The sequence below is a fragment of the Metopolophium dirhodum genome, chromosome 1, assembly GCF_019925205.1.
Source record: "Metopolophium dirhodum isolate CAU chromosome 1, ASM1992520v1, whole genome shotgun sequence".
NCBI classification, from domain to species: Eukaryota; Metazoa; Arthropoda; class Insecta; order Hemiptera; family Aphididae; genus Metopolophium; species Metopolophium dirhodum.
This window is the reverse complement of record NC_083560.1, coordinates 68,125,807-68,153,793: the sequence shown is the minus strand read 5'-3', so window position 1 is coordinate 68,153,793 and position 27,987 is coordinate 68,125,807. Positions and strand designations below refer to the sequence as shown.

Below are 27,987 nucleotides of genomic sequence, written 5' to 3'. Positions count from 1 at the left end.
CCCCTCTGCCTATATTCCTCTTTCTGTTTTACTTTTCACCACACCCTCCGACTATATAAGACCTACTATGCTACTGCTACTATGTTTACGATTATTATTTTACTGCCGTCGCTATACTGCTGTTAGTACTTTTTTTTACTACTGCCGTCATTGTTATTATTATATTATGGCTTTTTGCTTTGCCACCGTAAACCCTCCCTCCAATCCAGTTTTGGTGAACGTGCAAAGGAATATATACAATTAACATTCATACATATATACACAGTATCAACAGATTACCTCTATTGTCAAACATCTATTGTTAATTTTCTTTCTTTTTTTTTTCAACTAAATCAGCTTTTTCAATTTTTAAATAATATAATAAATTACTAATTAGTTGTAAAAAATATCACACTGACGCATAAATTACGTATACGTAACGCGGCGATGTCAGAATAAAGTTATATGGACTTAGTCGTAATATGGCTGTTATATAGTAGCATAAGCATAATATAACAATAATAATTACGAGTATCAACCGCATAATCCACGACGCGCGCATACACTCTCAAGGGACCGTCACTAATATTATTTACCTTATTTTATAGTTGTTGTTATTATATACATTAATACATTAAATACAATAGCAGAGTCAGCGGATGGAGAGAAACCAGCTCGCGCGGTAGTGGAATTTTGGTGGTATCATCCATAGTGTATATGCGGGGTACCGACCGCAGCAACGAATATAGTAATAAAAGTAATCCTACGCAGTGCTGTCCCGAATATAAAATTTGGGGAGGTGAAAACGCACAAAATTACGTTATTTAAGTGTACATACGCTAGTTGAATATACCTAGAACCAGTCACGCTCAATCGAACGATGTGTTAAATATTGCTACTGTCATAATATAGTTTATATTACATGGGTACCTCAACTGGTTAGGTGTAATATAATATTTGTATACAAAATACAAATAATAGTAAATCATATATAATTGAATGAAAATAACAAGCTACCTATTGTGTATTTTTTTGTATTATTTATAATGATTGTCACCTAAACTTATTGTTATTACGTAATATACACACTTTTGACATTAAGAAAAATTTATATCATAATAATATAAATCAATAAAGTATGATAATGCTATAATGTTTAACAATATGTACCTTTGTATTTTTTTTTTATATTCTATTAGAACATTTAAAAAAAAGTATAAATATTATTTATTTTACCGTCGTAGAATACGTGTATTGAAATATTACAAAAATTCCAAAATTTCTATCGATAAACACAATTATTTAAAAAAATAAAAAACCTCACCTCACTAAAACAGGTGATTCTTATAGGAACTATATAAATACTACTATACCATAATATTATAATATATGTGTAGGTAGATGTGTAGTGGATAGTTATGTGATGGTGTATTATCAAAATATAACAATTAAGTAATTGTCATTTATTTTGATAAAATATATTGCCATTACAATATGTATCGTATTATAGGTACTATCATCACAACAGACTATAATATTTAGTCGTTTATTCCAGCAATATAGTTATTATATAGGTAGTTGTATAAACAGTACCTATATAAATAGTATATATGGATATATAGGTATATAGGTACAAATGTATTATATAGGTTCAAAACAAATTTATTTGGTTAAGCGTATATTATCGCATATCTATATAGTTTGAATTAAAAAAATTATAATAATTGAAGGTTAACATTTTAACAGCGGGTATTCTTTTATACGATTATTGTTGTATTATACTGCGACAATTTTAGGCCCTCGTTAGATGTTTTGGGTAAAGCACATGAATGGGTGTGAATAATTATCATATTAACTACGATTAATTTATATTGTATTCTAACAAAGATACCAAGAGGAGTTTTTAGTAGTTTTCTGTTTTCTCCTATTTTATAGTATAAAAAAACTTCAAATTTACAAATTAATTTTTATTATTAAATTATTAAACTTTTAAGTTTATGGAGGTAGTATAATATAAATGCGCATTTTAAGTCTCCGTAACTTTATTTTAGTTGTGATGTATTTTAATACATGGTAAATATAATAAATTCATAATCATTTCCCAGTAAGTTTGGTTAGCTGTTACGAAACAATGTAAAGTTTACTATTTTATGAATTTCAGAAAAATATTTATTATCGATTTCTAATGAAAAAATATGGGATAAGAAAATTTTAGAACAATTTTATATCCGTCTATAAAATGCGTTTTCAAATATGGGACGTTTAACGACCTGATGGAAAATTTATAGGAAATTGCATACACAGTTTTTTCGTAAGTTTCTACGATTCTATGCCACGATTTTCACCAAAAGTCAAGAAAATGTAATAAAGACGACATTATGTTTCTAGAACACTCGTCTACGTAGGTATTTTTTTTTTTAAAACTAAAAACCATTATAGAACCAATGTATTGGAATGGAGTATAATATAATAAATTATATTATTTATTTAAACGTGCAGTGTAATATAATGCAATATAATCCTAGTTCAGTTTCGTTGGGAAAAAAATAAAACTAATTGTATACCGCGTAAGTTGTATATTATATACATATATTTATGAATATAGGTAATCGTATATTATTATGTTATTATTATTAAAGTCGTCACCTCCACGCCATTGGCTTGTATCTTGGGTTAGGGACTGGGGTACCTACTGTATCTGACAAGTATAACAATAATGACGTGATGATCGTACAACCAACACCCAAACATACGCTCATATTTACATACAGGGTGTTTCACCAAACATGCTCACCACCATATTTTTCTTTAATTATTATTTTTATTTCACCCCCCCCCCCTCTCAGTACCTTTTTGACCGTATATTATTTAGTAGATATTTTTTGTAGAAAATGTGCATGTACCTAATTCAAAATTAGAACGAGTAGGTATAGTTTTTCGATTATTAAAATGTTTATATAATAATTTAAATGTTTATATGTTTATACTTATAAGGATAACATTCTTTAAAAATGGTATTACAAAAATATAAAATAGATGTAATATTGGATTTAGATTATACTTGGTCATATGTGCCATTTTTAAAAATTAAAATGTCGATGGATTAATATAAAATATAAATTACCTACTAAAATGTTTGAACCACCATAGCTCCCATAAATTTTAAACCCAATATTACGGACCTATTATCCTTAGTATATAAAGTTTAATTACTCGAAAACTGTACCATGGTTTTGAAGTTAGATTTTGGTACGTCAAATTTTTTAAAAATATTACAGTAGACATGGTAGAAAGGGGGATGGGGGTTCTCATTCGAAAAGCGAACGTCTGTATCTCCACGTGACACTCCTTAAGTAGACCAAAACAAATATCTCGGGAACTTGAAAATATGCGGTCTTCAAGCGGTTTATTGAAAAATTCCAAAAAACCAGATTTTGAATAACTGAAGAAGAAAAAAAAGGGGCGAACATGCTTGGCGGTGAATCACCCCGTATGTATAACATTATGCGACGTGATAAATATAATATATGCATATCATATCATGTAATATATTTGTGATGTACATGCCATGTCGCTGCGGCCGTATCTGTATATTTTTCGTCCGCCAACACAAACAAACGGAGTAATGCATTATTTAGGCACGCAACGGTGTGCGCGTGTGTGTGTGTGTGTGCGCGCGCGCGTTCACCGAGACCCCGATAGCGTCAGCGTGAGCGGTTTAATACGGAAGTGTTGCGCATACGTCGCTCCATTCTCATATCCTTTGCAGGCCGCGGCAGCGGCAATGTCCGGTCTAAACGCTCGTATGCGTCGACCGCGCACCGTCGCGCCGCTAATGACCTGCCTGCCGGCGCACGCGACAATCGCATCTACCTAGTATATATTATTATTATTATTATTATACAGTAGCGGGCCCGGGTACGGACAGGGGACGGACGGGACGATTGTCGCGGGGTCGAGGGGACGAGTCCTACAACACTATATATCGTAATGACGGCGGCGACGGCGACGCGGACGACGGCGGTTGGCGAGTGGCCAAAAAACGGTTGTTTAGCCGATAAAAATCGGGTTATTATTGCGTTATAAACAATTTTTTTTCTTCTTATTTTTTCCACGCACACGCACACCCCAGCACCCCACACCCACATCTATATATATATATATATATATTACATAATATACACCGTCTCACCACCCTCCGATATTTGTTATTGATTATAGATTCACGCATCGACGAGTACACGCCGAAATAAGACGATATATCGCCATCACGCACGCTGATACGTTTAGCTGTGCAATATTCATTATATTATGACTACGTACGTGACGATGGCCTGCTGCACCGTGGCACTGATCGCGTCCCTATCGCTCGACAACGGCGTCCGGAGTTTGGGGTTGGCGTCCGCCGGCAGAGAGGGACAGCCACCGATGCCGTTACGGTTTTCGTCGGCCACGCAGGATCGCAAACCTTATCCGGAGGATAGTCCGTCGGAACCGACTTATGACTCCATGGGTGACGACGATGACGACGGTGACGGAGACGACGACGACGACGACGACGACGACAACGATGACGACCCGGCTAATACAGAAGACGACAGCAGTAAAGAGGAACGCGAAGATCAGCTGGACCAGGACGATCCAGGTAATTTTAGAGATTCGATTTACGATAGTTTTCAGAAAAGCGATTGCATGCCGTATCGTTTTGTGTGTTAGGGTGTTATACGACATTTTGTATGTACAACGGACCTACGGATACCGTTAGAGCGTGCCAAATTCTAAATGACTTTTATAATATGGTATAAAACGATATACCTATTATAGACTATGAAGATATTAGATAATATTAACAAATCAAAGTATTAAGTGAAACTTAATAACTACATTTGTACAACATATTATTATATTGACAATAGAGACGAGCGTTACAGTATCCTCAATATTTATCCTTTGCATCCGCAAAGCATAGGCGTTTGACTGATATTATTATATTATGCATCGGGTAGGTACCTACCTATATTTTATATGTTACATTTTAGATACAGATCTAATAATGTCTACTATACCTTGAAAATTAAATAAAAGATATATTTTATTTTGAAACGTAAATGACAAAGCGATAAATTCACAACATTTCATTAATAATTTAAACTTAAATAGGAAAATATATTTTCTCGATGCTATGGAATGAATATTATGTTACAGTAACAACTATTGATATTATTATTATAAATTATAAGTCATTTTTAGACGCGCAAAGCTTATAGTCTGTGGATATTATACAGTAAACTAATTTTAAAAATGTTACTACAATGTCGTTATTTTATATTACTGTATAATCATATTATTAAATTCCCCGATCTTAAATAAGGTTTACAGTTTCACTAGATTTTTTCAAATAATGCTGACAATGACATAAAATGCAGTTAACTGTTCAATTTTGACATCATCAGTGACGTAGCCAGCAACTTTTAATACCACATGCACTTGCCAAAAAAAAAATCACCATCTAATTTCACATAGGTAGTTTTATATTCAAGATAAGATAAATGTATAAATAAATATCGCACACTTTTATTTCGGAAATACGAACTTTCTTTTGGGTTTTCTTTGAAGTTTCAACTGGAAATTTCATCTGGTTTATATTAAGTTTGTTCGTATTTTAGGTATATATTTTTCATCACTTTTTTACAGAAATGCACAATAAATGTATTTACTAATAACAAAGTTGCACAGTCAATAAAAAGAATGAAATAATATGTGTATACACATTACACACCGATATTTCCGTGATTTTTCATTTCAGTGATTCATAACTGTAAACATAGATTTTTTTGTGTAATATTTTTTGAAATCTTTGATTGGTTGATCATCAAAATAAATCACATACAATTAATAATAGTAGTTTAGAACTTCAAATATTAATTGAAGCAATATGGATTAAAAAAATTAAGTTTTAGGTAAATTAAAGTTATAATTACAATTGTTCGTAAAAAACACTATTTATCTCTTTTTCAATCTTTTACAAGGTTTATGATGTATTAATATAGTATAATACATGATAAGTACTACTGATATGTTTTATTGCATGTGGGTGCAATGTTGTATTCAGGTATAAATAACCTTTGCAATTAATTTGTTTTCAAATAATTGGTCTTCTGAACGAGTGTACATTATATTATACACTCAAATGTTTTTATATACATATTCCCGTTTCCCATATCATGTATTCTTACTACATACGCGTATATTATATACGTTAAATTAGATAACTGACGCATATAACCGCGCATATCCCTTTAAAGCCCTGGACTGTAGGAACGCGTATTATATAATAAAATATAATTACATGGGTACCTATCATATTATATTATGATGTTAGTATTAGCTTTATTTTCCTTACTACTCATACTCTATAGATATACCAACATATCCGCACAAAACGTATAGGTATTTTTTTTTTACCGAGTCCAACGGATTGAAGTGTTGTCAATGGGCATGAGCTAGGGCGCATCTCTGCTATATATACATCGTGTTTTCCAGACCTCTTATCTAGTTTATTTTACAATGTCGTTATATTGTATTTCATTATGCGTGCAATACAAATTATATACTTTTATGTCTTCCCGTGTCTCATAAAAACCATTATCTATTATCGAACTGCTCGGGTGGAGCGATTCATGTGATTGCCGGAAACCATGAAGTATCGTGTGAAATTTTAAAACAGCAAATATAGTATCCAATCTGTTTCGTGGTATAGTGTTCGCAGTCCATCTCTAAGATTATAAGTGCACCATACTTTACCTAATCGTGTTAGAGAACAGGAGTTATTATCGGCAAATATACCAGCTATTGCATAGGCAGGTACATCGGTATAAATGAGTTGATTCCCTAGACTTATTTACTTTTAGTATTAGGTAATTGATTCCCGAGATCATTTGGAGGACGTAAAGGCTGGATTGGTATGTATCGGCCCATATAAATTTTCACTTCTATAAGCGGCCCATTTACATATTCAGTGATCTAAAATTACGTCTATAATTATTACGAGCTTATAGGTGGGCAATCGTATTTTAAACATGAATTTATTTTCACTCACACGACCGGCCCAAACTTTAAACGGCTCACCGAGATTTTATCGGTAGCTCACCTAACCAATCCGGCCCTGGAGGACATTTAAATTGATTATACCAACACACATATAGTTTATGCCCAAATTTCAGCTTATTTGCGTTCTCTTAAGACCAGTTTAACAACATTTCTTTCATTAGTTATTAAATTTGATAAATTGTCATATTTTGATGTACTATATGCGCTATACCATGACTAATAAAAGTAGGTTAAACTTATTTGATTTAGTTATTAAATGTTGTCAATCATTGTCATAGTTGGTTTTTTTTTCATAAAGTATGGGATTATTGAGGGAAAGGTAAACATTTGAAACACATCTCTTTCAAAAATTGGTAACTGCCAATGAGGTTTTGGTTGAATATTTATGCGTCATTTCCCTCATAAATACTTCTTTTCTCTCGTTTTTCACTGATATACAACAAAAAGGGAATCAACTCATGCATACCTCGTAATTGCCCCGGAATCAATTCACCGGTCTCGATTTAGGTAAACAGTCTCGTGTAGCCCGTTCGTATATATATGACGGAAATTTCGCGTGGTAGTGCATAATATATAGACATATAATATAGTATACGACGAATCCAATACCACACACGCGCTGGCGCGATAAAAATAAACGGATTATTGTTTGTTAAACGAACCGCTGTCGTACGCGTCGTAAACTACTAGAATAATGATAAAACTACCGTGGAGGTGGCGGCGGCGGCGGCGGCGGCGGTGGCGGCGTAGTGACGGTGACGAGCCGAATGGAGTAAATACGTTTAGCGTTTTCATAAATATATATGCACAGACACACATGCGTATATATATATGTTATATATATATATATACTCACACACACACACACACACACACACACAGGTATATAGGTACGCGTCGGAGGCGAGTGGAGGTGTAGGAATCAAATGGAGGCGACAACTTACGTGTAGGTACTATTGGTACGTAACGCCGTCACGACGCGATATGTACGGGCTGGCGGGTGGTGGGTGGCGGTGAAGGTTAGTTTATGTCGATCTACATCATCGTCGGCAGCCGTTTGATTGCCGAGTCGCTCTCCCGCCCGTCGCCAATTTCATCCGCTCGCCGTGCGACAGAATACGCGAAAAGCACCGGTGCGTACGTGAAAATATATACACAATAATATACGGTTGCGGTGTGCGCGTTACATACCACCCGGCCCACCCCACACGTATGTGCAAATAAAGGCGAACAACGATTGAGGACACGGTGTATAGTAATATGTGAAAAACGCAAAATCCGCCGCGGCGTTTGTTGTCTGAAGTGAAAAATAATAATAAAAAAAAAAAAAAAAAAACTACAATAATAATAATAGTATAACAATATTATGTGCGTGCGCGCCTAGAGTACATTATTATTATTATTGCGATATAGTGGCAGCGGCAGCAGCGGTCGTCGCCCGGGGTAAATTAAAAGCCGACAGTCGACGTGTCGTTTAAATGATCACTACGGTTTTTAGTCAACAACGTCCGGCGGCGAGAAGAGTATATATATAATATAAACTATAAAGAGAAGAGGCCGCTGTCGTATTTACTCCGTTATTGTTTGTGTTGCACGCGCGTGGGGTAGTAACGCGTTATTCGCGTATTCATATATTTCATGTACAAATATAATACACATATTATACATATATATATACGCGGCGGTGGAAGTGGTGATGATGGATGCGCTTTAGTATTCATGAGTCGCGAACGGACGAGATGAAGGCCGGGCGGAGGGAGAACGGCAAAGAAAACTTTTCGCGTTGCTCGTGTCGCGCGCGCGGTGGACGGGCAGCAAAAACCACCGCCGCCGTATATATATATATACGTGTACATGTTATTATATTATTATGCTTCTTCTTCTTCTTCTTCTTCTTCTTCTTCTTCTTCTTCGGAGGTCCCGCGTTATTATTCGCAACACCGGTGCTGGTTTGTCGGACCGCGATGATCGTTTCGACAGTCAAACCGCGGGCGCAGTCGGTGATGGGTAAGTAATAATGTAATAGTATACATAATAGTATGGCGTGTAATAATATAGTATAATGCACTGTGCGGGAAGGTTTGTCGGTATAGCGTGGCTCGGGACGTGGCGGGACCGGCAACAAAAAAGAACATCTAAACTTCGCGATAATCGCCGCCGAAACGGAGAGTTCCACAATATTATCAGAATATCCGGTCGCAAAAAAAAAAAAGGCCCACCCCAAACGCATTTTCCGGTATTACTATACACGTTTAATACAGGTAGGTCCCCACCGTGCATGGCGATCCGGGACCGCGAGTCCGCTAAAACTTCGTACGTCCACCGCCGCCGCCGCCGCCGCCAACACCACCGTCGGCGACTCCTGCGGGGCGTTGATTGTAATACGTTTTTTCGTTCGGCGCGCCGTCACTAGCAGACGCATACCTCACAAGATATTTACGACGTCGCGGCGGTGTTGCGCCGCGCGACGTGCACTGTATACAGTATTATACATAATATATATTTATATACATCGTTTTAATAATAATAATAATATGCAATTACAATATCGAATATTATAATATAATATAATATAGCTGCGGTTTCGACGGGTTTTGGTTTTTCATCACGTTCGGGTGCCGCAAACTAAACCGCCGCCGACAACGATAGGGATTTATACCGCGCAGTTGGAGCACCATTATACAGCGCCCGGTGAATTAGCGCCAAATGTCGTTTGAGGAGGAAAATTATTTCACGAGTGCCCGCATATATACCGACGTTTCTATACGTTCTTCATTCATAGGTACATACATACGTACATACATACATACGTAAATACGTACATACATACATATATACATACGTACATACATAGGTATACATTGTACGGGCGGTGGCGGCGGTTTAGTGGTGCGTGGAGGTAACCCGCATACTGTGTGTGTAATAACGTATGGGGGACGAACAAGAGAGAAGCTAGACGAACATCACGCAGGGACATGGCGGCGGCGGTGGTTGATGATTAGTCACCAGCAGCGGGGAAAGACGTATTACAGTACGACGAAGGTTATATTATTTATTTTTTAAACGAACTATAGCGGTGTGCGGTCTGGCGAGCGGCACAGCCGATATTATATAGAGGGCGAGGATATCGTTTATACCGTTTATATCGTCGCTCGTCCCGATCATTGAGGGTCGTTCGAGTGAACGAGTTCGTCTTGAGCATCGCCCGCTGTGCCCACGGTAAAGTAAACGGAATATTCGAATTGTCTACCCCGATGAATAAATACGCCTATTTTCTCCTGTAGTAATATTATATGTATATAATATATTATATTGCACTAACTCCATCGCGTCTCTATAGTCCTGTAGGTACTTATATTAATATTATATGATGTACAATTTTAATTTAAATATATATAATATACTTGATATATTATTTAATATGTATTGTATAATGTGTTAATGTACATATTACCCATAAATTATATAAATGCACTCACCTCGAATTATGTGTGATACCAAAGTAATACCTAAATATTTTAGTAAAATTTCTATCGAATACTGCATATTTTGTCCGGTGTGTATTCGGTTTAATTATGTGTTCGGTAATAATTAAAACAAATTCAGACGGGTCATTGCTGCAAATGAGTGGTTATATTGATCATCATGCATTTAACCGATTCGTGTAGGTATATAGTAGGCCACATACCGATATTATACAATACTGGCGCGGCGGGTGTAGGCCAGGATTATTATGTTTTAATTACATTTTAAGGCTAATGAATTTGTGACGAATTATCGGTTTTGTAACAAAAATCTGATATTTTATATTCTGAGGGGAGGTATATTCAACGCGCGGCACAACAATTATAGGTTTTTTTTTGTTTTATTACCTTTTAGAATAGTACAATTTTTTTAATCTTGAACTCTTATGGTGTTTTCTGGTAGTAAATTTCGAACTAGTTGATACTTTAGGAAATAAATATCTTTTTAGATATAATAATATAATTTACATTTTCAAAATATTTTTGATCTTTTCGATCTATTTACAGATATAACAAATGTTCACCTTTTTATGTGATTTATATTGATACAAAATTGTTCAAATTATAAATATAATACAAGATCCTTCATAATGTATACATATAGGAATTGGAAAACTTAGAAAATAAACATTATCTTAATAGTCATTTGATGTTTAAATTTTGACAAACCACATACATTTGAAAATTGTTGTGTAGTAAAAAATAACTTTCATATTTTTATATTCATACAATTATTCATTTTGAATTTTTATAGCCAAGGATTAACAATTAAATTCAAGGTTCCTCATATTATGCTGTTCTTATGGCAATCAACATTTTTGGAAAAATTAATTTAACCTATTGTATTTATAAAAACAAAATAATATTACTAATAGCAATATAAAATATCTTTGGAAATGTAGGCCTGCCACCACTCAGAATAGTTTTTATCTTATACAATGATTTATAGACACTGATGAGGCACACTCGACACCTACTATACAGCAAAGCGACTTCCGTGTTGTTTTTTTTTTAAATTTTAACTACGTAGAACTGAAACAAACAACAGTAGAATAACTCTATATAGTATAACAGAACTTTCCGTCATTTCGACTGCAATTTAATAATATTAAATTATTATTTGTTACAATAGTTAATTTTGAACAATAAAAAATTTAATGTTACTATAAAATGTCAAAACAAATACCCTTCTTGATTTCCCTTTAAATTGCCACATGCAAAACCACGACTACGTTTATAACTTTCTGCTCCCGATAACGTGTGTATTAAAGCAGAAGACTATACTCATTGCATTTATTGGAGTTAAAATTTGAAAACAAGTTATGAACCCAATGTACCAATAATAACGAATTGTATGTAATAACTAATAATATTTAAATATGGATGTCAATGTGACTTATTCAAATTGAAATTATGAACACTTTTACAGAGTTATTATTCAATAATCTTTTTTTGCGTTACGGTTTTATATACAACAGTTAATGAAAAAACTGAAAACTATTATGTTCTTGATATTTGTCTACATTCACGCAATCATAGAATTATAGAAGTGTCGTACTCAGTTTTTGATGCATTATCAAAAAAATATTGTTAATTTTATATTATATTTGGGTAAAAGATTAACCAAATTACCAAAAAAATAATTTTGTTCTAGGTTTCACTCTTAAGACGAAATCTAATTATTAACAAGTATAAATTAATCGGTTGATTCGAAACAACTAGTAATACAATGTACTATATTGATTTGAATTAACTCAAAACGTAACTTTAAGCATTATTTGTTATAATTTTTTATTACATTAGATACTTTAATAATTAATTATTTAATAACATAATAATTATAAACATAACACGATAATAATTAACAATTAATAATCTTAATTAATATATATTTAATTTTTTTTTATTAATGTTTAATAAGTGGCATGTGCATATTATTTAAAAACAACAAGATATAGCAACAAAAAAATAAAAATTTGGTTTATAATACAAAGCAAATACATTTTTCTTCCGTTTTTCAATTTCTCAAAATCATTTGTTAGATTTATAATTTTTAGATTCTGAGCGAAACGATATTGATTTTACAATGATGTGTGTTTTTTTTTGTGTCATCACCTTTTAGGATAGTAAAAGTGCTTGGATTTTCTTCAACAGTAACTTTTCTGATAGGAAAGTGAATATAGTTGGTACTTTGAGGGGTCAAAAGTAAAAGCTTTTCAGTAATTTTCAAACGCAACGTGAAAAACAAAAGAAAAATTAAGGAAAAACGGGAATTTTTACGCAAAATCTGTCTTCGAGAAATTTTGGTTTTTGGTGCAACTTTAAAACAAATGACTGTAGGTACATGCAATTTATCTGTTGGGTAAAAAAGCTTGAAAATTTAATAGAAGGCTCCTAGGTTATTGTTTCAAAGGCAGATGAAAAAAATTAAAAATTCTTAGTCACAGTATTTATTTATAAGCATTTAAAGTTCAAATCTTGACAAAATACGGAAAAATCACGAAAATTAGCAAATTATTTTGAGTTGAGAATTCATAAAAATTTTTCTTTTTACATCTCAGATTTGAAAATGTAATACAAGATTATCCATAAGTTTTTCTACCTTTATCAAAAAAAGAAATGTCTACAAGAAAGTCAAATTAAATTTTTATGAGCGTTTGAAATTCATATTTGTACAACATTTGATATTCACTCGATATCTCATGTAACGATTTTCTTATTTTGTTGTAATTAAAAAACGTATGACTGTAGATACTTGAAAATTTCACTGAATGTTTATATTAGTACTTTCTATACACCGTACAATTTTGAAAATAATTTGACCCTTTTGGGCTGTTGACGGACATAGTCAGTTTTCAATTTTTTTCGTTTTTTTTTCTATAAATATCAATAAAATTTTATTTGTTGGGTAAAAAAGCGTAAACATTTAATGCAAAACTTCTGATATATTGTTACAATAGCGGCTGAACAATATTAAAAATACATAGGCACAATTTTTTTTTATAAGCATTTAAAGTTTAAATTTTGATAACATTTATCAAATTTATAATTTAATAATTATTTTGTAGTTAAAAATTTATAAAATGTTCAACTTTTATAGCTAAGGATTGAAAATTGAAAACAAGACTTCACGTAAATAGGTTATTTATAAATTACTTTATTCACAATAATATCATCAAATATACTTAGTAATATCATAGGCTGACTGACCGTTTTCGCTCAGAATTGTTTTTCTTATACAATGATGTTATATCATTGAATTCAAATTTAACACCATCCATTACAGTGATCCAATGGTAACCTACTGTACAGCAGAGCGATATCCACTTACTCACCTTTTTTTATTATAAAATATATCTGTTATAACTTATAAGTAACCTACTTTTTTCATAGTTAAATAATCCTCGTAAATTTTTTTTATATCTTTTAATTTATCTCATATATGTGAATTTTCATTAGAATTTCTTTTTGGGAGTCTATTATCTACTAAATATTTATTCTTTTTTCAGTTAATAGACATAATAAATATTTTTAGTCTACTTACCTATTATGGCTAGGTATATGAAGTTATATATTTTAGTATTTTAATCACTGACTTTTCAGTCGTCAGTCGATTGTTTATCAAACATAGGTTTATATTGATACTTTTATCGCATATTTTACGATATTTAGATAATATATTATAATAATGCATTTATGCTTTTTACTACACTATTATTAATAGTGACATTAGATCCTATGCGTTTTCTCAAACGCAATGTGTTCAGCGTAAAAACTACAAGGAAAACCAAGGTTAAAATTTATAAAAATATAAATATAAATCTTTGATATAAATTCATAAATAAAAATAAATATAAATTTACAGAATTTGTCAATACCTATGGGTTAATATAATACTATTTATAATAACTAATAGGAATGGACTAGGGTTGATACAAAATAATTTTTTTCCAGTGTTGTATAACGTAACGCCGTAAGTGGAAAATGTGTTTAGGTGAAACTGATTATGTTAATAATATTTACTTTGCATATTTTGATTTCTTCGACTTTTTATGGCATTTTCACATTTTTCACATTTTTCACATTTTTCACAATTTATTTTTCTAGCGAGCATTGATGTACAAAATGTATTATTGGAATAAAATCAAGCATATTGGTAGAGACTAGAGGTAGGTATATAGTGGTTCGATATAATCTCGAACATGCACCTATAATAGATGAAATGCACAGTGTTTTTACTTTCTTATTTCCTAATTTTTAAATAGATATTTAACAGTAAGAATTACATATTTAAACTCATTTTTATAGTAAATTTTTCAAGAGCTTCAAGGCTTTTTATATTTTTTTTGCGATTGAGAGGACAATCCCAGCACTAATAATAGAAAATACATTTTATAAATAATATTTTTTTTTTTTGTATTTGTTCATTGAAACGACCTCAAGGTCTTCGTCAATGCTTATCACGAGTGGGTAGTAAGGAGACCATGTGATCTATTTATCTATGTATATATATCACTATATACATGATACTACCCCCCTTCTCCAAGAGGAGACATGTGCGGTCTTCACTCCCAGTGGAGTGGGATCTAGTTGGAAACCGGATGACGCAATCGGACGACAGCATGGGGATTTTTGGTGGTTGCGTAGAACCACACAATTTTTTTGCACTTTGCTATAAATCGAACCGATAACTGTGTGAGTCGTAGTCAACTGCGTGACCACTGCACCACTCCGGCCCCAATAAATAATATGTAATCTTTATAAGCTTTTATCATAAGTTAACCATAGTCTCTACAGTCTGCTGATTGTTAATAACCACTATTCATTAACCTAGGAAAGACATTAAAATGTTTATATTTCAGTTCATTTAAAATAATTAGCTTCCGCAAAATTGGTTCTTAAAAAAAATAGTCTGCAGCATTTGCAACAGTTGTTTTCTCTAATATTTTAATATGTCGATAATTATACTATAATATTTTTAGTAGTCTTTGTATTGTTGTTTACTGCTGCCTCGGCACTTATGCTATAATAACATGCGTGTAATACATATTGCGTATATTAAATGTTATTTTATTTCTACGGCTTGTATCGCGCGCGCCCCCTATAGCATATATATTCAACGTAATACTACGCCACACACTATTAATAACAACACACAAATAATAATAATAATAATAATACGATATTTAGGGATTGTGCAGTGAAGTTCGATCGATTTAAAGCCTCTCCGTGTTTACTCGCATCACGACAACCGCCCGGAGACTTTAACAAGCTCCGGAGACGATAAGCGCAATAAACAGACGACCGACTTTGTACACGAGTGGTAGGAGGGGGATGGGTGGTTATTTTGTCGATAAACACCGCGGCGGTGATGACGACCGACAATGTGCGCTAGTGATGAGATCGTCGATTATTGTCGTCGCGTGTCGCTGAAACAACAGAGTTGATAAAAAAAAAAAATAAAAATAAAAATAAAAAACCGTACCGTTATCGGCCGAGATGCACCATACGTGTATATACACTGCAGGACGACTATATATCTCGTTAATACGTATTATATATAGCACGTAATAATTATACAGTCAGCGGTGGCAGGGGAGGGGGGGGGGTTTGGTCGTCGTCAATCATAAAGGCGGTTTTTTGTTAATGCGAATGTCTACCGCGACGGTGTACGCGCATTATATCGACAACGAGATACCGCCGAAAACGTTGTACGTTGGTCCGGGCGCAGAGTTTAAAATATTATATTAAATTGTATCCTGCAGAATCCATCGATCGTGCGCGAAACGACATGCAGGATTTCGTGACTAATTTTTTAAATCAGAAAATTAAATAAATTTTAAAGAGAGAGAGAGAGAGAGAGAGAGAGAGAGACGGCCGATAGGTCAACATTTATTTTACAATATGCGTAATGCGTATACATAACACCGCGTGTTAGAGCATGAAATAGGCATAAGTTTCTCCATGGCGAGGTAGTAGGGGATGCCTTTTTGCACCGGACCTTATATGATTAGGTCGAGTTAATTAGTTTTAGGGCGGCCGTATATAAATAAGTAAAAAATGGCACACACTTTTTCTATAACATCATACCCAGCCCTAATTCCATCAACCAAACGACCGTGATTACGTACCAAACCTAACCTGGGAGTCTGTATTTTTTTTTGGTACTTCATACATTTTTCATTCGTAACATAACAATTAACGAATAAAGTAACGCAAAAAAAAAAGTATTTCAGTACTTTCACTTTTAGTGAGCAATAAAAAACTAATAATATAATAATTGTTATGTATTAATTATATAATCTTTAAACCTAATTTATAACAATTTATTATAAAACACTATTTGTTGAATATGCGTAGTTTTCATTTCATTTTTGACATTGTTTCACTGCAATCGGTTTGATCATTTGATTTGTTTCGTAATTCATTTTATTATATTATGTATCTAGAAATACCAGTGAACACGCGGATGCCGGGTTAACGAATATTGTATTACGGTTGTAACAAATTTATGATAATAATATTAAAACGAGTTTAACAGAATTAACATTTGATTATTTTTGTTCGATAGCAATCGATCGCTCAATTATAATTGTATGTTAATTTTACGATTTTCGAATGAGTATGGTATATAACGCTGACGCAGTGTCGTCTCGCATGGGTGAGCGATACCGTTCCACGCAACCCTAAATTTTCAACCCGTCAAAACAAGCTTGGAGGATAATTTAACTATCCTTGCCAATAAAATATAATTTGGGATAAAATAAAAAAACAATTAAACTCGTAACTAAGTAAAAAAAAAAAAAACTCTAACATTTTAACATTATTAAATTTGTACTGGAATAACGGGACAGGTATATTAGAATACATATTATACGGGGTACTAAATAACCCAATAGCCATCGAACCAAAGCTTAAAAGAGGCCGACCTAGTATATACCTACGTTGAACGATACCTATGTAGTATTCGTATACATATTACATATAATAAAACAAATTCAATCCAAATTGATTAGAAAAATAACGTGCACATAAGATATTTTCGATCGTATAATAACATAACATCGGAGGTCAATGGGGCGGGTTCGATCTAAAAAAAAAAAAATTATAATAATGAAACGTTCTCGTCCTCGATATCGCCGCAGATCGCGTGCAGTCGAAATACATATCAATACGATAAACGCATTTACTATAGTGCGTATATATAGGTGAAGTACACATATTACAATACAATATACAATATATTATTGTTATAGTGCGATTGGTGGCGCGTAGTGGGACGCGGCTTATAATGAGTACTTATGCAGCTCTATAGTGTTATACGTGAGGAAGAATCGGCGTTTAAATTATTGTGTATAATACGATGATGGACACGGCTGGCGCGCGGTAGACGGACGGGCCGAGAGCGATTATTTCGGCAATATTAGCCGCAGTCTGCCGTGAGGTCGAGCAGGATGAAGTGGTGGCAACTCATGTGTGTGTGTGCGTGTGTGTGTGTGTGTGTGTGTGTGTGTGTGTGTGTGTGTGTGTGTGTGTGATATGTTGTAGCTGCGAATTACCCGTATCGGTTCGTACTTATAATAATATATGGGTAGGATGGGTAGGAATATAATATTATATATGTTTACATAATAGGCATGTGTATAATATAATATATAATAATATATATATAATATATATGTATAGAGCAGAAATAGCACACGTGCGTGTGTACATAAAAGGGTTAGGGCATTATATGTACTAGAGCTGGTCGGAGTTTGATGGTATTATAAATATTATATAATAAAGTTTAACATTGAAAAAAAAAACAATTAAAGACAGATTTAATAACGACCATTTTTAAATCGCCCACTCATGCATAATATTACACGTATAGTGTATTGCATATTACTCGTATAATAATATTATAATATACCGATTTATACTATACCGGTTTTATAATTATTAGTATTTAATAATATACACGTATATGCGTGGACGGTTACATCTATTGCAATATAATATTATGTTCTCAGCGCGCCGTATTTTTAAACTATAAAAGTTATATTATTAGTGGCCGTGCCAAAACTTTCGACCTAGGTGGGTCAGCCTTAAAATCATATTTACGGGGAGTCATATCACACGTGGACGGAAATCAGAGGAACTGAGCTTGCTGCAGGAGGGTCAACTCCCCAGAGGTTTCAATATCCCCCCTCCCCCTCTTCAAAAATTATGTCGTGTTTTTTTATGTTAATTAATGTTATTTTAAATCGTTTGGTTTGCAGCTAAGTTATAGGTGTTAAAAAATATTATCCTACCTTTTCCCTCAAGACGTTTTAATGGATTTCCGCCTATGGCTATTATAGCGTTTATATATACTTTTTTTTTATATTCTTCATTAAATAGGTAATTAGTTTTATTTTATTTACATTTTATGTTTTAAAACCACGAAAATAATATTTACGCGTGCGATCCGACTTTAACGATTCCGAGGTTGTGTTTATATTATGCCTCCCACGCAGGCCGCCGAAACCATAAAAACGTGAAATTATGCAAGTAGTAGTAATAATAAGTAGGTACCTACCTCTACGTCGTATAGGTATTATAATATTTTATATGATGTGAATAATAATATGAAAAAAAAAAAATATAATATATTACATCTACATATCGTGGGCTAGGTACACTCGCAGCTACATCATACTATCGGCGAATACTCGCGTTATCGTACATATTACATACTATTAAAGTACACCATTGTTGTTTTATTCGGTATTCATTATATATATGGTTATGGTATATAATATTATATAAGTATATATTACAGTGGCCGTTGTTTTCGAGTACTTTTACTATATTATATACATGTAAGCACAATAAGCTCATCGCGGTAGTGACGGTGCACAGTGGTGGAGGTGTTGTTGGTGGTGGTGGCGGCGGAGGTGTTGGTGGTGGTGCGTGGTAGTGGCGGTGCAATTAATCTCTTAAAAAATCATTTTCCCCACGCAATACTATCAGCGGCGCGGCAGTGGTAAATTATCATCATCTACCCGGGATTACACACGAGAAAAAAGATACCGCTACCATTATTATCAAGTTTTAACATAAAGCCAACAACAAACAACAAGAGTGTTTAACTTGTGTGTACACCTTACACAACGGCCCGTCGTCGTTTAATAACTAGTAGTGGCGGCGATGGGTGCGGGCGTGTGTGCGAGGAGGCGGAGGAGTTACACGTCGTTGAGTTTACAACAACAACAACAACAACTACCACTACGACGACGACAACGACGACGACGACGACAACAACAACAACAGTTTAGCACCACCGCCGCATCCACCGGTATATAGCAACAGCGGCGTGCAAATTATTATAATTAACGACTTGTGGAAACTTTTCATCGCCGCCGCCTTAGCCGCACTCGAAATAACAATGTAGCTCCGTTGTGTTTTTGCCGGTGGTCGGTGTGCGAAGCGCCAAACACGACAATAGGTGTGCGTGTGTGTGTGGGTGTGTGTGGGTACGTGTGTAATATTATTTGCGACCATAAGAAGAAAGGCTCTCTCGCCGCGCGTGCGTGTGGGCGAGTTTGCGTTGGAAAAGGTGTACGCTAGCTGTACAACGACGAGACAGCAGTTTATATAATATAGTGTCTAGGTGACGGTATAGTCGCTGCAGTAGGTGTATAGTCTTCGTGTCGTATATGGTTACGGGGGGGGGGCGGAAACTGCGCGGGAGATGATGACCGCGGGGACGGCAGGAAGAGCGTCTGCACCGACTCCGGAAAAGCGGAAACGGCGGGAGCGGGTGGCGCGTCCGCGAGAGTACAATAAAATAATTGTTAGCGCACTATTATAGTGTACAATAGTGTGTGCGCAGGCATGCCGTATTAATATATTTATACACCTGTGTAATCTGTCGCGTATATAATAGTATAACGCGTACCGGATGACGGCGGCAGTGCAGGACCATTTGACACCGAACAACAGTTCGCCGCGTCTACTTCACTATCCGACGATAAACACGCACATTATATTACTATAATAATATTATCACGCATGTATGAGATAATCATAATATATATATATGTATGTTCGTATCGTCTAAACGCGACCTAAGATTCTTGACTGGCGGTCAGGTGGGTGAAACGCAACTTACTGACGAGTGCCCGCACCACGCACAAGACGTGCGGAACTCGCGCAAGTTTGCTGCAGCGTATAATTATGATATCGCATAGTCGTCACATTGTTTCAGAGTCAAAGACACAGAGCAGTGTCACGCTCGTTTGAAAAACCGAGACAGTTTTGATTATTTCGTGTGATGCACGCCTTACACCGTTTACACACATTACACACCATACACACATTTCCTAGACCTACATTATTATATTATAATATGTATAATAATACGAGTGGTCGCCTCGTGTATAATAATAGGTAACCAGGTAACGTCATTCGTACACTGCAGCGTTTTATTATTAATGTAATTTATTTTATTTTCTAATTCAATTATTTCATAATATACCCTTTTATCTATAGGAGACAGTGTGTGACCGTCGCAAGGGTCCGTCTCGATATTATAATCGTACCTACATATTATAATATGAGAATTCTCAAATACTATGAGAATATAAATCGCTGTGTCAATCCACTCGCGACTTTGGCCCTCCTCCCCCCCCCCCCACCATATCTATCTGCAGACGTCCTCGGCTCCGAATAAACGATATGTAAACTCCTCCGAGCATCGCATATATTGTACGATACACATATAGACACAAATGTGTTTGTGTGTGTGGGGGGTGGAGGGAGGTGGTTGGTTGTGCGAGCGTAACGAGTTTGCCAACAAATGGGGCGACGGGGACGGAGAAAAGTTGCGCGCCGGCGGCAACGGCGAAAAACAAATAGGTACGCAGATATGATATATATGTACAGTATATACCTACGTTCTATAGGTAAACGCTCACGCGGTTGCATCGGCAGCGGAGTCGGAGGCGGTGGCGGCTGCGGTACAATTAACGCGGTCGTTACGGCGGCGGCGGGGATGTGGTGTTGTAATTGTTATAATAATAATAATAATTTATAATATATTATATTATTATATGCGAATTTGTGCAGGGCGCGTGATGATTATAATGGCGTATGACGCGCACGCGGCGGTGATGACCGTTGTTGATTTTGTGTGTACTTACGATGTATACGCGATATCGCGCTGTGTATGGTGTTGTTGTTGATGTTGTTGCGTGTATTGTTGATCAACAGTTTTTGGTGTGTACACATACCTACACCGTGGTATGGTATATAATAACATGGTTACATACGTCTTACGTGCGTCTGATGTATTCGTAGTATATGTGCTGCACTAAGGTATAAACACTGATTATACCTACTGGCGCAATTATAAGTTCCTCAATTTATACTCAATATATATATTGCTTGAACTTCGTGTTGTTGTATAATTGTAGAATAACAACTGTAATGGGTTCATCGCGATGGGTCCAACTCCCGCCCCGGGAATCATCTAAATACCTGTTGTCGTATACGCCGATTGCGTCCGACCTACCTATATCGATGAAAAAAAAACAAACAATTAATATATTATTATGATCACTTTATTAATGTCAGTGTTCAATAATGACAGTGAAATATGCGTGACACGTTCACTGCCGAGGAACCCCTTACCGTCTGGTCTTATATCTTATGTATCATAACTGAGTTTTCTATAATATGTAGACATATTGTAGTCTTCTATGAGTTTCTCTATGGTGATACATAACTGTTACTTATAATTATTTTTATGCTAATAAAATTTAAAGGGCTTGAACTATAAATGTTGTTATATTATACTCAATTCTAGACCCGGTTTTAAATATTTAAAAATATTAATATGTATTGCACCAACCTAAACTTAATATGTATGCCGTATATGTTACGGGAAATGTGGAATACCGGACAATTTACATACTGCCAGGGAAATTTGAACCACGAATCCAAACAAATTATTTTTCATGCATATTTTTTTTCTTTCTAGTATTTTTTAGTACCTAATTAATAATGTTATTTCCTATTTATCATATTCTAACTGTCTTCCTACGGTTGCATTTACTTAATTTTCAAAGTTGAGTACAAGTGCATTGATCATCCGTCAATATTAGACATACCTATAATTATCATAGTTATATTAGAAAAATTATTTTAAATTATTTTATTTAATACAATTGTTTTAATATAGTCATAATTGAATACATTTTAATAGAATAATTTACCATTGTTTTAAAATATTCAGAATATAATAAATAAGTAACAATAAAACTATAATTAATACTAAAATAATACATTTTTTTCTGTTTTTTTTCCACCAGTATCATAATTCATAATATTATAATTATTAATAATAAATAATAATAAATAGTAAAAAAATGTTGTATGTATTTGCGGTTCAAATTGCCCTGGAAGAATGAAATTAACTGGATAATGTGTACATGACCTATCAGGCGTATCCAGGATTTTTTTCAAAGGGGGGGTTCAAATTTTTTTAACATGTAAAAAGTATACAATCAGTGGTTTGCACCTTAAGAATTTTAAACTCTGTCAATAAATGGGGGGTCCAGACTGGACCCCCTACCCCTTGGGCAGGGCCGGATTGGTTAGGCGAGTTACCGAACAAATCTCGGTGGGCCGCTTAAAGTTTGGGCCGGTCGTGTGAGTGCGAGTGAAAATAAATTCAGGTTTAAAATACGATTGGCCACCTATAAGGTCGTAATAATTATAGACGTAATTTTAGGCCATTGAATATATAAATGGGCCGCTTATAGAAGTGAAAATCTCGATGGGCCGATACATACTGATCCGGCCCTGCCCTTGAGTACGCCCCTGTGACCTGTAACATATTATATATAATATAAAAGTACATAACTAATAATTAATACAACAATGTATGCATCTAGGCTCGACTTAAGAGCGACACATGGCAGACAAAATGGTCCTCTACAAGAGGGACTTTCAAAATGGTTATTTTTATAATAAAAAAAAAACTATAGTGAAAACACAAGTATGGGCAACAATGTTAATGTTCCTGTAAACTTAGGAACTTTGATCCAGACCTACCTTCATCGTAGTATCCTATCTTATTTCATTATTAATGTATATTCAACTTAGGGAGCAATTTGGTAAGGGGAAGTTGACCACGGAAAATTATGGAAATCAATGTAAATACTACTTGATAACATTTTTTTTATTGTTGTTATTACTTATCAGTCTTTCATAGAAAACATGGAAATCAATAATGTGATATCAATAAGGCTTGGATTTATATTATGGTTAAAATATGATAAAATATGGAATAAAATACACATTGAATTTACCAATAATTTCTAAACTATCATTGTGAAAGAGAAGCCATCTTATAATAGTTTTAAAACAAATTGAATAAAGTTACTTTTTATTCGAGCTAAATCGTTTTTGTTAGCTAGTCATACTTTCAAATATATCCAAAGCATTTATAATACAGTTTTACATTTTTTTCGTCGAAGACAAAATCACTGATATATTGAAATTGAAATTAGGAGCGTAATATGATGTGACATCGACACCCTTTACACTACCTAAGTTTAAATACACCATAAAATATGCAAAATATAAAATAAATCATACTATTATGTATCAATAATAATAAGCACTTTGTGGATATGACTAAATAAGTTTTTAAAAGGATACGGCAAAAAAAAAATTACTAATGCATATAAATCTTATCAGTTTATCAGTGTTAAAAGAACATCGCTTTCCGCCATCTCTCACGCCTGAGCATAAGTGATAACCTCTTCACTCCATATCTCTCGATTTCCTACTCATAAATTATTATAAATTCTGGATCCGTCACTGGACTTCTATAAATATATGGTTTTATATTATATAGACGACATTCTGCGCAATTACGAGTGTGTGTAGAAGGTATATTATCGGAGTTGTTCGTTTTGTTTGTTCTGTTTATTTAGTCATTCCACCGCGGAAACAAGTGACAACCAATCCAACTTGCACGCGTGTGTGTAAATTCTGGAAATTGTATTATTTGCACGTACCTGTCTGTATATACCACTACGCACTGTGTGCATATTATACACGGATACGCGCGCATCCAATTATATATACGAAAAAAAGTAACATTTTTTATTTTTTATTTTAACTTCATATTTATACTCTAACGAGTGAAGTATATTTATTCTCTTTAAATATGTACCATAACGAACGGTGGCGACGCGGTGATGATTACGTACCGACTACTAAATAAAATAATACGGGTACGATTTTTTTCCCCTTCGACTGCCCGTTCGTCCTATAACCACCATCACAGTTAGTTTTCGTCGATGCATTTTAAGCATTATATTTTTTCTTCTTTAATAATAAATGCCGTCACATTACAAATGTCGTGAGCGGCGGGTGTTAGGGGGTGGCCGAGGGGATACGCTGCCTGCGAGTGAAAGTCGTAGAGGATAGATGATTACCAACGGGAGAGGAGGCATAAGCCGCTACCCTCGACTTTTTCCCCTAAGACCGATGCTGAGCCCAGGGTTTGTGACTAATACGCGTTGTATTATTATTGTAGAAATGCGCCACGACGGCGTCATTATTATAATAACTACTCGGTGTATTTGAGTTATTATTATAGTTATATTTATTATATATAGCCGTGGTGGACGGTTGGCTGGGGAGTCGGGGAGCGGTAGGTCTGCAGGAGGGTGTATTATAATAATAATATTATTATTATTAGGAGTAGTAGTAGTAGTAGTAGTAGTAGTAGTAGTTACAGTAGTAGTAGTATAGTAGTACTAGTAGTAGTGGTAGTAGTCAGGGCGCATTATAAATGAATTTTCGTAAATAAAATCCGTATGTCCGAAACAGAACAGCCACCGCCTCCGAACGGCTGTCCGCCAATCATAAAAAAGAGCAAAAGACTGAAAAAAATTATTAATAATAAAAACACAAAACATAAAACATGAACAAAATAATAATTTCTTCAAACGAGTTTTAGACTGGACTGTACGAGTATAAAATCTAAAAACTTAATGATTTATACTTATATGTATATATTATTAAATGTTACATTATACAAAGCTTTAGTTGTGGGTAAAACGTGTGCATACGTATATATCATTACAAGCAGAAATCGATACAAATATTATGAAATAACTATAATTTGGGTGAACATAGGTACTTATAGGACATATGGGTAATATATTCTGTATGTATAAATATTAAATTTAATATAGGCTGCCGATTTGAGATTCTGTGGGCGTTCGCGCGTATACATAGAATATACTATTCGGCAATGGGAAATTCGCGATGGAAAAACTATAGGGATCGTTGTTTTTTACTACAGCGACGATGATGATAATAATAATAATAATAATAATAATAACAACAACAACATCGTACTTGCGTATTACCTATACATGGCGCTATATATATATATATATATTTACAAATAATGTACACATATATATGTAACATTGTAACGTGAGGGGTGGTAATGATAAAAGAGAGGACAATATTTTCCAGTATTATTGAAGACGGCGAGAGACCGAAACACGGGAAGGGGTGGGTTACGGCATTCGGATACATTGACAATTGGCATATATATATGTATGGTTATGTGCAGCGCAGACCGGCTATTTGGACGACCGTCGTGGGATAAAAACGATGTTATTACACGATAAGGAGACGAAGCTTACACGCATGTAATAATAATAATAATAATAATGATGATATCGATGTGGCCGTTCAATAATATGGCACAGAGATAACAGGTTTAATTTTGTTCACCGATCGTTTAAAAAATAATAAAATAATATTATATTATATCACGATGACACGCCCCTAAAACAGACCGCAGTGGTCGGGCACAAGGCGATAATGTTATATTATAATAATGATAACAATAATAACAATGCACGTAAAAAATGTTTAGGTAGTTTATATACACTGTTATTATATAGCCATAAGTATATAATATTATAATGCAACACCCCTGATGGCCACTGGCCACGCCATACGCGTATGCGCCCCCTCCCCCCAACGATCCAAGTTTCGTATACGACGTTAGCAGCATATTCTCGGTCAATTATCGTTATTATATCCGCTTGTTTACGACCCGTATACTCGGGTGGGCCTATTTACAGAGCTTCCGATCGAACGACCCCTTTTCAGTAACCACCTAATACCTGCAATAAACGTACACATAGCTACTCCTCCGTTTGACCGCGACTGCGGCAAATATCACACACACGACGAAGGCGAAGACAATATGATGATGATGATGATGATGATAAAGATTATCATGATTATGATGATGATAATAAAACATAAGGCGTGTACATTGATACGCGTTATTATTATACGTTTACCTATATACACTATTTGCTGAAGAGAACCTATACATATATACGCGTGTTTGACTATAAATAATACGCCTCAAAACTTGTCTGATCCCGTGTAAGCTCTGCAAACGTTAAAGTTTACCACTCGGCCAAGTATACACAATGTGTTATATATATATATATACACACACACACACCCCCAATGTGTATATGATTATAATTGGAGGTAATGAAGTAATCGACGACCCGCCGACGCCGAGGTATTTGCTCTGTGTATATATAATAATAATAATATATTATAACGGTATAATGGTACAACGACAGTGTTTATCAACGTCCGCGTATATTATATTATTATAATATTATCTGCTGCGGCTGCAGCTCTAAAATCTAGATACCTAATATATTATTATATTATATGATACCGTTATTTTTGGCGCAGCGTGATAAGAGTAAAATTGTTTAACGTAGGAATTTTTTTTTATTTTTATATTATTTACACGCTACATTAGTGTGACAAAAAAATAAAGTCACCGATGAAGTAAGATCTTATTTTCGGGTTTTTTGTTGTTGAAATAATGCCGCAGTGTTATAGATCGAATTAATTAAAATCAATTGAGGTTTTTTTAAATTATTAAATCGTATAAACTGATTATTATACTGGGTAATAATTCGATTTCATCGTTAGGGGGGGGGGGGGAGACCTAAAAAATAAAAGTTGTTTTAGGTAAACCCGTATCCAATAAATAATATGAAATTAACAGAATTTATTTCCAAAAACAAAATCCGCGCCCCCTAATAATTGTGTCTATGTTTTGAGTGTAGGTAACTCGACCTCAACTGTAATGGATTTGTTAAACTCGAATTCAATGATAAATCATCGTAACAATAAAACAATGTCCGAGTGGAAATGGTCTATATTCCTAAAGATATGTTATAATATATAACATTTTAGATTCCGAGTAAAGCGAATGTATATATTTTATTACTAATATGGTTGAAATAATTCTTGCCAAAAAAAAAGA

The 27,987-nt window shown here is 34.3% G+C and overlaps 1 protein-coding gene across 1 annotated transcript in view; it reads left to right on the top strand.

Moving 5' to 3' along the window:
• LOC132935725 (uncharacterized) overlaps positions 1-27,987 on the top strand; it is a 69,962-nt gene that overhangs the window by 4,121 nt on the left and 37,854 nt on the right. The window contains exon 3 of the mRNA XM_061002340.1: positions 4,201-4,624. Coding sequence (XP_060858323.1) covers positions 4,291-4,624 — 334 coding nt within the window. The 5' untranslated portion in view covers positions 4,201-4,290. The remainder of the gene's footprint in view (positions 1-4,200; positions 4,625-27,987) is intronic.